This window comes from Dendropsophus ebraccatus, chromosome 1 (genome assembly GCF_027789765.1).
Source record: "Dendropsophus ebraccatus isolate aDenEbr1 chromosome 1, aDenEbr1.pat, whole genome shotgun sequence".
NCBI classification, from domain to species: Eukaryota; Metazoa; Chordata; class Amphibia; order Anura; family Hylidae; genus Dendropsophus; species Dendropsophus ebraccatus.
In genome coordinates, this window is record NC_091454.1 from 100538731 (window position 1) to 100552223 (window position 13493).

Here is a 13493-nt window from a genome sequence, read left to right on the forward strand (position 1 = left end):
AATTATTATTGAAGAACTATTGAAGAATTATTATTTAAGAACCACCCATGGACCACTGAAACACCACCCACCCTTTTCAGTGACTAGTGACAACTTTGGAGGTCAGTAATGCTTGCGAGGAGGCTGCAAAGTGGTCTCAACCCTCTGCTTCAGTTACATTTATAGGGTTATAGATTTATAGAGTTATATTTATAGGGTGTATGTATTGCAGGACTTAAACTCCTAGCAAGCACATGGTGGGGTCCTACAACAGTTTAAATATCCAGGGCAACAGGAGCGGCAGCAGCAGACCGATGCTATCTCCTGTGGGCTCCCCGGATGATCTTTAGCCCCCTGCAGCTCCCTGTGGACCCGCTGCACTAAAGGCCCTATTCCACAGAATGTTTTTGAACGATTATCGTTCATAAAATCGTTCAAACGACCGATCGTTAACGATATTTGTTCTGTAAACGAGCGGATGACAACTACGAAATCGTCGTTAAGTCGTTCACTATTTTTTCTTTCAACAATAATTCGCTAATCTTTTCGTTGAATACAAAATCTTTCAGTCATTCTTGAAATGTCTACCTACATTTCCCCACCTACATGCTGAGCCCGGCGAACGTTTTAAACGACCATGTAACGATGTAACGACCGCAAAAAAATCGTTACACTACAGATATCGTTCACGTTCCCACACGTATTATGTGTTATCGTTCGCTTAAAAAAATCATTAAGTGCTCGTTAACGAGCGGTCGTTGGAGCAAGTCTATGAACGATAATCGTTCCGTAAAAAAAAGGGCTATTACTCGCTCGCTGTCGGCGTCTGTAATAGCACTGGCAGCGAGTGGGGAACGAGGTGAAAGCGAGTGCTGACCTGACAGGTCGGCGCTCACTTGCTGCTCTTAATCGGCCCGTGTAATAGGGGCTTAAGGGACTGAATACAGGAAAAAGGTTCAGACAACCCCTTTAAGTCTTGACTTTGTCCCTAGCTAAAAAATTGGACTTCCTGCCATACTGGGCAAAGAACTTGTTAAGTCATCTTACTGTTTGAACTGTATGCACACTCAATGTAGAACAAATGCCAGCAATTTCATGTTTTGTACTGGTGAACTTTTCTCCATTTGCAACATCCAGATATGTTCCTAATTTATTGTGTATTTGTATCCTATGATAGCTAATGTATACACTGCAAGAGATTTTACCTAAACAGGTAATATACACCATTTTAATACTTCAACAGTAGATTGCTCTTGTCTATTAATTACACCATATCTAAAAGACACAGTTCAGATTAATCTTTAATAATATCCATTACAAAGCCTTTAAATTATAAATATAATATATTAAGACGTGTGCAAACGAGGGACAAAGTAGGCAGCTAATGGAGTCTGCCGTGTGAGAGGACAGCTTCTGCTCCATACAGCAAACATAGTGGGCCCTTACATCTCAAACTTTAAATTTCTATGGGGAAACTTTCAAGGAGGCTCCCCACAGGCACCCCGATACCTTACCACAGGAGTCCATGTTGGACTGATACCTCCTCCGGGATCCCGCACTTGCTTCTCTCTCCTGCTTCAACACCAGTCGAGGAGATCTAGTAGAGGGAGTACCCAGACATCCAGTAAGCCGCCCGCTGCAACCACAGACCAGCCGACACCTCCAACAACCTGCCCCACTGCAGAATTACTGGTGAGTCCCTGGAAGTTCCGGAACTTCCGGCCTGTACAGGAGCTACCGCACATGTTGCCTGTGGCCGAAAACCTTGCTGGGGGAGAAAATAACCAAGGGAAAGCCCTTATCAGCCCTATAGAACCCTCAAGTGTGACAGTGCTAGATAGTGTTGTTGAGCAATATTACCTAAGGGAAAGCAACAGGAGGCCATATTGCCTATATCAAGTGTGGCAGGTCCTATACAGCTTCTGACTGAAGGAGAACCTGCAGATGTGGCCCTTAAGATCAGGGTAAGAATTTTTTGTAAAATTATGCAGTGAGGTTGCATGCTCTATTAATAAGAATACTTTTACAAAGTTCAAATTGTATCGCCAATTTTGAGCATATCTATGCAGAGTGTGTTGTTACACAACTCTGTTATTGCTACACCCCTAAAATAAATCCAAAGGGGGAACTTTTACACCAGGTCACGTACGTTTAAAAAAAAAAATAGTTTTTTCACAAGGATCATTTATGCAAAAATTTGAGACCCTTTGATGGGCTTATGCCATCTTAACAACTTTAAAACAAAGTGGGTGAGTTTATTGTGAAAGGGTGATAGGACCTCCACAGTCCGGCAGATTTACTATAGTTTACCCGAATAGCTAGCATGACCCATAGCGGAAACCTATGTGCAGCACATAGGCAGTAGTTACAGTGGTAGGTTCATCAAAAAAAATCACATACACCAAATTAATCAGAAACAGGATTGTACTAAAGAGTTTTAACATCTTGCATTTGAGGAATAATAATGTTCCATTGTTTTAAACTACTATGATAAATAAATGTGATGTTTTTATTTTTTCCTTTTTATTTTCCACCAACATTAATTTGCACTGATCTCTGATTCAAATGCAATAACATGAAAGAAAATCCTATACATTTGCAATCTCATACTAGGCTTGTTTTATTCTCTATGCCTGGGATTTACAATATAATCCCAATCACTAATGGCTTGACCAACTTGCTTAGTCTCCTTTTAATGACAAGGAATAAAGTCCTTCCATTTAGAGGAACATTTTACACTAAGAAGGACTTAAAATCCATGTTTTTAGTCCCTGAGTCACAACTGTGTAATGTTTTCTTACCAGAACAAAGTTTATTTGAGGCAGTACTATGTGTGCATGGTTGTAGGTAGTAAAATGGAAAATTAGAAAAATAAATCACCAAAACTTGATTTAAACAATAGATTTAAACAATCTCATGACACATTCCCTTTGGTTTATGCCAAAAAAAATAAATAAATAAATAAATAAATAAATGACAGGAATTAAGTAAAGGACACATTCACAACAGAGCTGAAACTTGAATACATTTATTAATATACAAAATGTTGTTTTTACACAAGAGAGTCTGCAGGTGAACCATAACATGCACAGCTTGTGTTAGCATGTGTTACTTGTCCGGAGGTCATTGATCAAGGACTAAGGCACAATTCTCATGCTCTCTTGTGTCAATTATAAAGCACGGCAGAGTCACAAATATGAAGAATATGCTACCTTTAAGGACGCAGACAGGTAACCTTGACAAGCAGACACATCTTTTGCTATATAAATTGACACAACACAGAATTATGTCACAGTGATTTCCCCTTGATAAAAGACCATCACAGCCACCGATAAGCTATTAAAGTCTCTTTATCACCGGATACTGTCTAGTTGTGCTTTGTAATTTGATTTGGATACTTTATTTTCACTCCTTCAGATCCCATTAAGACACTAAAAATGTTGCTGAATCCCAGGAGTTAAAAGGCTGATAAAGAATGTAAGTGAAGGGACATGGATGTATACACAGCTGCCAAACTTGTGCTTCTTGTCCTATAGAGTCTGAGGAAAGGAATGGTAAATGTAACATACTGGCACAAGTTAAAGAAGTCTGCAGTAAATACAATAGTTTACTATGTCATTTCACAGCAAAATATATGAATTTAAGTAGATGCCTTGAAAATACCATGCATACCGTTGGCTATATTTCTTCTTACACAGTACAACATAACCTTTGCTTTATATCTCTGTAACATCTACAAGCATAAAAGCATCTAGTCTTTCTGTATATTTACAAATTGAACAAAATATCTACATATAATAGCTCACTTAAAATTAAACTTGATGCAAGTTATGAAAATGCAATATATTGGCAAATGAAACTGAGCAGTGCTTCAACCATAGGCTGTTATATAATTTCATATGAAGCTAAACCACAGTATTGGAATAGTTTACGTAGTCAAGATAAATACGGGTTTTTTTTTGCCACAGGTGACATCCATTTGTTCTATTAACCACTGAGAATATTGTTCTTTTCTGCAGGATTTCATTCTGGTTTTTGTTCTTTAGCTCTAACAGGATCTGAAGTAGATATTTGCGTAGAAGTCCTAGGTGCTATTCACTGACACCCAGTGCGAAACAGATGGGCTCATTTATAAGCGATATATGGATCTCAGTGCATGCTGTGCTTTCATTTCTCAATGTGGTTAAGGTCTGGGCTATGCACACTTGCTGTTCATAGCAATGTCAGTAAACAATGGACCTGCAGCAGCATATAGACAATTTCATTTTACAATAGAGATTTTTTTTTGTTCCAATAACGCTTTTATAACATCTTTATCATTTACACAATTTACATTTTTGGCAAAAATGATACTGTAGTTCATCAGTCTGACTTTACTGTACCAATATACCCAGCAGAGCAGTGCATCATGGAATGCATATCAAATAAAGGCACTGAACAATATGCATCTTTTAATGTCCCCTCAGTGACTGTGAGAAATACAAATCCCAAAATGCATTGCAAAGCTTATCACTTTATGGAATCTAAATAGCCTGTTTATATATATGGTGTACAAAATACAACACTGTACGTACAGTATAATACTTTATAAGTTGAAAAGGCTATAAAGTAATGGGAGCAAATGGCATATATTTGAGTCTGAGTAAGCATCAGCAAATGCAAGTGTCATACTTAACTTATTTAGCCGCCATATACAGGAGATATATTCATGTTCTAGTCTTTTATAAAGACATGGTAGAGTATACAATAGATTCACCAACTTCACCACCAATGTCCAAATAGACATTGAAGTTCTACACACTGTCACACTACTATAATACTGACAAAAGAAATCGACTCAATACCCAGGTGTCTGACCAAGGACTGCATAACAAAGGACCAAACCATGGCGTACATACACTGGGTGGTAAGTGAAATGTGGATCATTCCATGCATTATAGGTTGATAAAAGAAACAGGCTTTAGGCTTACTTCATTTTGCTACATTGTCGATTTTGTGCATGTTTCTGCACATTGTAGAAAAACAAAACACCCTGAACAAAAAGATGAACATGTCGTACCATTACACTGACATCCAGTACCACTTACAAGAGCTTGAGTTTAGAAAGTACCGTTCAATGTATGAATATCTCTACGTCGAGTGGACCATTGAATGAAAGCTGAGTGCATCAAATGGAACGTGGCAGCTTACAAAAGAGAATAGGACCACCTAATGAGGACTACACAAAGGAATTCATGGCATTAACAGGAGATGGAGCCTCTGAACTTTCATTGCCTTCTACAGGTTCTTTTTCTTTTTTGCCACTATATTGTCCAATGAAGGAGCCATCTTCATTAAATTGCCCATTTACTCCTTCTCCATAATCCACTAAGCTGTCATCGCTGTCTTCTTTTTTCACAGTTCTGTCTGATGGGGTCCGGCTTCCTTTCTTAAGTGGTTTGTGGTCTTCTGCATCACTGGTGGAGGAATAATTTTAGAATTTAGAAATGCAGTGTGGTGTAATTCCCAACAATGGGGCTTATACAACAGCATTGTACAGGTAGGATAAACAAATTGTAACACATTGCTGGAACCGATCAGGTTGCTAGTGGTAACTCTATATGGCTTTGTTTCCACACTGTCTTTTTTGGGGCCGTTTGACAGCTACCTTTTAGAATGACTGTATAACTAATGACTGAGGCCAAATAATGGCTGTTATTTTATAATGACGGCTGCTATTTGTACAATCACACCCATTGTTATGAAATATTGGCTATTATTTGGCCTCAAAATGAATGCCATCCTAAAAGACAAACGGCCCAAATAAAAGGGTGTAAGCCTATGTGTCACACTTGCAAAACGTTGAGCTATACCTATAGTCTGATTTTCTGAAAACTGTTGTGCCTGCAAGCTCAAAGCGGGACATAGAAAGGAAAGATGATTTTTTTTAGAATGCCCCCTAAGTCAGATCTTTATGGACTGTATGTTGCCATAATACTATATGATTTTATACATATAGTATATATAAAGTATCCACACATCTAACTGTTTACTGAGGGGAAAGTAGCAGGAAAAATATGAAGCTTTCTAAAAGACATTGTAGTACAGGGTTGCAAATGTCCACTCTTACCTTTCAAATTACCAACAAATCCCATAGAAAAAAATAAGAAAACATAATCACCTAAGGAAAAGAAATCAAGAGTATCTAATAAAAGAAACACCATTTACTTTTATGATGTTTATGTATAACTCATAATGCATTATTTCCTGTTCACATATTACTCCTTTGTGTCATATTCCTGTTAATACTGCTGCAAGTTGTTATAAATAATTGTTCCAGCTTCTAGTGATTTTATTATAAATAAATCTTTTCATTTTCATTCATTGGTTTCTGTGAAATGAAAAAGCAAATATTTGTCCGATAACAAATTCCTTACCTATATTCACCAAATGTTCCATCATCCTCTTTCATTGGTTGTATTTCAGGGTCTGCATGGGCATCTTCTTTTTCTTTAACTATTTATAAGCAAAGAAGAAAAGTACTAAATCACTAGAAGGAGCTCACAATGAATGCATGCAGATGTGTCCAACCTTACTTTTCCTTGAATTCAGTTAAGGATTCCAACTTCTCATCATATAAATTCAACTTAAGGCTATGTTCACACACAGTAAGAGTACTGCAGTACCCGCCCGATGATCTTTAGCAATGCAGAATTCTGATGCAGGAACATCTGTGCGCGCCCGCATCAGAACTCCCCACGGCACACTATAGAGCGAGCGGGTGGAGCCGCTCGCTCCATAGTATGCACTGACAGGGTTTTCTGCTCCCACCATTCACTGAATAGCGGCCGCAGAAAACTGACATGTCACTTTTCTACGGCACCGCAGGAGATCCCGGATGGAGCGCATACTATGTGTATTCGCTCTGGACATGATTCCATAGAAAGCAAGGCAACGTATGTTTTCGTGCAAAGTACAGCCGTTGTTGCCGATTGCAACAACGGCCGTACTTTTACGAAAATATACGTTTTGTGATGCTAGGGAAATTTTTAAAAGACTGCAACTTACATCCCAGCCACTGGTTGGCCACACATAAAGCATATACACTGACTGACAATCATGTGTTTTTATTTAGGCTAGTCATCTTATGGCATCTTTTGGATTATGTAAACCATTAGTAAAGGATAGGGAAGAACATACCTGAACATGAAAATAAATAGAAATATTTATCATATAAAAATATGATCAGACATGTATTATAATTTTTTATTCTCTGCCATTTATTTGTATTTAAAACACTACTTTTATTTATTGGTTCATACCCCAGGTCAAGCATGAACAGATAACAGGAATGTAAAGTATAATGTCTGCATGAATTACAGTTAGCGCAAAGGGCAATTCAAAATACAGGCAGTCAAAGCAGCTTTCTCCTATCTCAAAATCAATATAAAACCATAGCCGGAAACTATGCATCTTATGGACTAATCAAGCAGATGTAAATGGTCAATGGTATCATAATGACATCAATAAGTTTATACTTATTCTAAAAAATATGAGGTCCTCAAAATATTTTCCTGTTTAGTCTCTTGACTTACCTGTCTCTGCCTGTAGTCTGGTGACTTGGCCTTGTCATTAGGAGACTGGGGCACTATCCACATTAATATTTACTTCCAGAAAGTCATAGTAACATTTGTAAATAAATATCCAAATCTTTAAAAAGTAATTCCTTCTTTCTTACCTGGATACTTTCCACCTTTATTTCTTCGGATGAAACAAACAATCAGCAGGATTAAAATAATGAGGGCTACAGCACACATCAGGCCAATAAACCATCCCTGTGTAGCTATGTCAACTTGTCTGCTGGCCATAGCTAAAATAAAATAATAATAAAAGGGCAGATTATCAATATGTAATACAGGACATGAAAAGAGCTAAAATGTATTTTCTCCTTTTACTTTCCCCTTGTTCAATAAAACATCACATATTTATCAAGATACTCCCAAACAAGCGCAAAATTTTATAAAACATAGTTTTCTTGCAAAATGATATAAAACACAGAAAATGAAATAAAGACAACCAAAGACAACAAACACACCATCCATTGATGGCCATGCACTTCATGCATTTAATCACATTTTTACAGGTCATTAGAATATTATGCATTATCACATTCTTTGTAAGATTTATTAAAACCTATACCTAAAGGTGTTCATCGAAGATAAAGGCTATGGTCACACACAGTATTTCTGTCAGTCTTTTTTCAACCAAAACCAGGAGTAGGTTTAAAGAAAAGAAGTTGTGCAAATCTTTCCGTTATAATTTTTCTCTGTCAGTTCCACTTCGGATTTTGGTTGAAAAAAGACTGGCGGAAATACTGTGTGTAAAAATGGGCTTAAAGTTATCACCTGTCTGAAATGGCCGTTATTTGCAGTGTCAAACAACAGCCACTGCTTGACATGTTCCTGCAGCCGATACTACCATATTGGCCGCAGAAACATCTTTTTTTTTTTTTGTTTACTTTGCGGGCACATTTCAGTATTCCTGCAATACAATTAACCATTGATCTCTATGCAATGTATGGCCATCAAAACAGCCATACATTAAGTGAACATAGCAGAGCGGCCGTTGTTCGCACTTAGTGGCCTGAAACAACTGACATGTTAATTACTTTTTGATTTTTTTTGGGAGGAACAACGCCACTGTCTTGAAACGTTCAGCCTCAAAAAAGGGCAAACACAAAAATGTCATGTCGGTATGGTGTTCATCTATCTCTACTGACTCTTAGCAAACATCTAGCCACAGCATTTTTGAGCCAAAAAAGACCATGCACCAATTAAAAAACAACAACATTTAGAGTGATTCCACCCTAAATAAGAAGCTGCATCACTAGTTCAGGAAGAATTTATTGCACTCTGATTTGCCAAATATGACTTCTATTATTATTACTACCATCATTGAGACATTACAACACACTGTTTCTATAAACTAGTTAAAGGGGTTATCCAGCAGTAGAAAAACATGGCCACTTTCTTTCTTCTAAGTTGCAATACTCCACCCAAACTGGAGACAAGGGTTGTGGCCATGTTTTTCCTTCCAAAGTGAGGTGGGTATTACCTATATTTCTTTATAGTTCTTAGAAATTGACACTCAATACATGGTCATTTTATTATGTAGATTTCTACACTGTATCCATGCTGCTTCACCCCATGGCTAACGATAAGGCCCATTGTAGACAAAATAAGAATCTTCACAGTATGACTTCCTAAAAAGGCTATGTTCACACAACATCAAAAAATAAAAAAGAGTCTGCTTTTTCTATTTAAAAAGACGTCCGTTATTGCAGCGATTTAACTGACTATAATGCAATGCAATGAAGTCAATGGAATGATGAACGTCCAATGCACACAATGTATAAAATGATAGCCATTGCCTGTGCAGGCATCAAAATAATGATTGTGTTAATTATTTTCAGATTATTTTTTAGTTGTTCGCACACAGTCTTTTTTCATCGTCCTTTCTCAGTTTTTCTTAATTAAATTCAATGGACTTTTCAATTAAAGACACACTAGAAGGCCAATTAGTAACCCTAACTAGAATATTGTACCAGCAGCTGTTATTGCACTGACAGGCGGCCAATCCATAAAATGACAGTCGTCATTTTAAAAATTATAAATTGACAAGAAAAAACATTGTGGGAACATAGCCTAACGGTAGTTGCATGCATCCAATCTAATCTAATCTGAGATTAATATAAATCTATATATGTAACATCACAGTAACGGTACACATGACTTTTTGTAATGTCTTTATAGTTATCTTAACTTGGTTAAGTACACAGGTTTATGGTACCTCTTCATGAATGCTACTAGTCTGCCTCTCCATACATTTCCAATGAGTAGCCATACAGTTAAGCCACTATGTTGTACCTTTGTTTACCACTGCCTTGATAAATAAGGATGTTTATAGTTTTTTCACTTCTACTTTGGTTGCCTGGCTTACTTTTCTGTGTACTATCAGGGCCTTAGAATGTTGTAAATGTTTGAAATTTCAAGTAGAGGTGTAGCTTGATATGCCTGGACCTCAATGTATAATTTGATTCACAGGCAGTTCGCAAAATCACAAATCCGTTGTCCCAATATTGTCCCGGAAAAAAAATAAATAATAATAATAAAATAAATACTTATATAGAAGCCTGACTAGGAGTTGCTAGGCAACAATCTGATAATATGCACAGCATATGGATGGCAATATATAAGTAAGCAGAAAATATGAAAAGTAAGCCCCGTTCACACAGAGCAAGAGGGGCGGAATTCAGCGATGGAATTGTCATAATGACACCCTATGGGAGGCGCGCGCCCCGCATCGCTCAGGGTCTCTCTGCGCTGAAGAATGGACATGTTCATTCTTCAGCGCTGAGAGATGCAGCGCTTGCGCCTCCCATAGAGTGTCAGGGAGGCTGTCGGCATTCTGCGGCGGAATTCGGCCCCTCTTGCTCTGTGTGAACGGGGCCTAGAGAAGCACATCCAAATTAAATCATCCCATAAACTGGAATAGGTCCACATACTGTCCACAGTCGCAGACAATAAATAAAAATGTGTGTAAGTGGCCTAACTCTCTAACCATCATGCGCCATGTTCTGCACACATGAGCATTTATGAGAAAAAAAAATGCATCAAAGCAGAGGATAATGTTTGTTGAGGAAGTAACATTGGTTTATATACTATGTACATCTAATTACTGTACATCCAAAACAATTTTACTGCAGTCAAGAAAAGCTACTGTATATTGTATGTTATACCTACCATTTTTCTCCAAAAAACAAGCCCTATCCCAAAAATAAGCTTGGTTTTGCTGGGTTTTTTAAATAGTCCTTAAATATAAGCCCTACTTTATAAAGAAAAATTGACTCCATGACGTATAAGAAAGGAATCCAGCATATTGTGTGATTGTTGTTCATGGAAAAAAATAACACCTATCTCTGAAGTTACACACTGCTCACTGGCTGAGGCGGGACAGTGCCCTGGCCAGTAATTGACTGAGCGGCTTGTCCCTTAAGAGACAGGCTCAGAAGAACCAGCGGTGGCTGCAGGGAGCAGGCAGAAGCTAGAAGGAGCCTGGACAGATAACTATAAAGTTTATTATTTTCTTTTCACATACCTCAGCCATCAGCCGCACATCGATATTACACCAGTGCTGACAGCTTCATACCCATTTAGGGTTTTGCTTTAAGTTGAACATAGATACAATAAATTTTTTTCCAACTGTCCATGTAATTGTTTTTATGATGCAGCAGGTTTCCCTACACAAATATGAAGGAGTCCCTGATAGATTTGTGTGAGGCACATGAGTCGCTGTGCAGATGCCTCACCTGGACCTGTCTGAAATATTTCTTCTGATAACAAATCTGTATGATCATCAGAATAAACCCGAACTCTATATGATGTTCCAGGTGACAAACCCTTTAATACAAAGCCGCTCCGAGTACCATTTATAGTTTCCTCTTTCCAGTCTTCTTTGTCTAAAAGAATTTCAGACAACATAGGAATAACTTGTGTCAATATCCATATCCACCACGTATAGGTACTAATCATTTTCACTACAATAGCATGCAATGAAAACTTTCATTATATACTATAACGCTAAACATTAGGTCTCAATCAAACTGAACAGGGGTTCCGATGCAATTTAAGTTAGGCAAAGTGAACTTTGCCCAATGAAATTAAAACTTTTAGGCTGGATTCTTCATTATAAGAATAGAAGGCAAAAAGAGACCTTTCACTGCCTTAAGTATGACAAGAACACAATAGAGGCGTTCCTATTCAACATTATACATACTATGGGTGACCTCTCAGCCATAGGTACCAGATCAGTAATCATTTATGACATTCCATCATCCATACTTTTAATATAGCTATGGCACACTATCCTAAGGTTTATTCTAACTAAACTCTAAGGAGTCTCCATGGTTAAAGTTTACTGAAATAGGTTCTTACTCAATTCTACATATTTAACAAAGAGCTTGGTATCTAGGTTTTCAAAATTCCACACGACAGTAGCTGATGTTTCTGCAGCAGTGATATTCTTGATCAGTGGTTCGACTGGCTGAGCTGAATATTAAGTAAGAAGAAAGACGTTAACATTGATTCAACAGTGCTACAAGAGGCATGCACTCTATTTAGTGCTCAATTTCTGGAGAAGAAAAGAGATCCAATCACTTGTATAAAGTCATCTACATTGCTCAAATACCAGATTGCAGTTCATTTTGGATCATGTGTTTATGGGCTGATAGTATTATGCCTAATCAGCACCTACTGTACATAGGATTAGTAGTATTGGGTGACAAAAAGAGTAAGGGTCCTATTACACGGAGCGATAATCACTCCGTGTAATAGAACCAACGATCAGCCAATGAAATGATAATTTGCTGATCATTTCTTAAGGACCTGACCTAAAATCATCAGGTGCCAACCGCACATCGCTACGTGTAATAGCAATGTCCGGCCAGTGGCTGATGACTTAACAAACAGTTTACATCACCTTTCACGTTACCGGTCACCTCCTGCGCTCTGCATGCTCTTTCAACAGTCCCGCACGCTGCAGCTTCAAAGCGGCCTGTCTCAACTGACAGGCCACTCAGCCAATCACTGGCCACGGCGGTCCTGTCCAGTGATTGGCTGAGCGGCCTGCAAGCTGAAACAGGCCGCTCTGAAGCTGCAGCGTGCGGGAATGGGGAAGGAGCGTGCAAAGCGCAGGAGGAGACCAGGAATGTGGATAGGTAATGTAAACTGTTTAGGCAAGGACTGCACAGACATCGCTAGCGATTATCGGGCCGTGTAATAGGCCTAGTAAATGAGCACCAATTTAGCAGATCGGCACTCGATTACAGTATTGATCGGGCCGCCATTGGCCCTTGTAATAGCACCCTAAGCCTATCCAGAAGACTATACTGTGGCAGCATTACACAGAGTTTCTGGTTTTATGTAAATAAAATGTAATCAATGCCTAAAAGTGCTGTAACTTTCCAATATAATTAATTATTATGCCTAAAGCGGACCAGGCTAACCCTGGGCTTTTACAGTGCTAGAATCCTGATAAGCAGCCCTATATAGCTATGGGCTTATTTTACTCCTGTTTAGCTGCTTTAAATAAGATCTTTTCTAGTATTTCCCCAAAAGTTGTTGAGCAGCACAACCCTCTCAGCCTTAAAGTGACTCTGTACCCACAATCTGACCTCCCCCTAACCACTTGTACCTTCAGATAGCTGCTTTTAATCCAAGATCTGTCCTGGGGTCCATTCGGCAGGTGATGCAGTTATTGTCATAAAAACAACTTTTAATCCGGCAGCGCTGTATCTAGAGGCCGGGTCTTACATTTGTATATGCATTATGCTGGCACAACCTCTCTGTCCTTCCTCCCCACCCTCCTCATCATTAGGAATACTCCAGGCAGATTGTCTCCTATTCCCCACCTGTCGCAGCCCGGCACATGGGCTGGATCGTTAATACACCTGTGCAAAGCTCAAACAGCAGTAAATG

The 13493-nt window shown here is 38.5% G+C and overlaps 1 protein-coding gene across 15 annotated transcripts in view; it reads right to left on the minus strand.

Moving 5' to 3' along the window:
• Positions 1-2991: 2991 nt before the first annotated feature.
• Positions 2992-13493, minus strand: part of NRCAM (neuronal cell adhesion molecule) — a 153054-nt gene continuing 142552 nt past the window's right edge. For 6 of the 15 annotated variants that reach the window (XM_069976024.1, XM_069976039.1, XM_069976033.1 and 3 more), the window contains 3 exons: positions 7697-7828; positions 6396-6474; positions 2992-5435 (listed from right to left, as the gene is read on the minus strand). In XM_069976024.1, the coding sequence (XP_069832125.1) occupies positions 5198-5435; positions 6396-6474; positions 7697-7828 (449 nt within the window). In that variant the 3' untranslated portion in view covers positions 2992-5197. Of the gene's footprint in view, positions 5436-6395; positions 6475-7696; positions 7829-9599; positions 10038-11326; positions 11477-11951; positions 12066-13493 lie in introns of those variants that run through there. The other 9 variants (XM_069976005.1, XM_069976004.1, XM_069976003.1 and 6 more) reach the window with 4 other exon arrangements.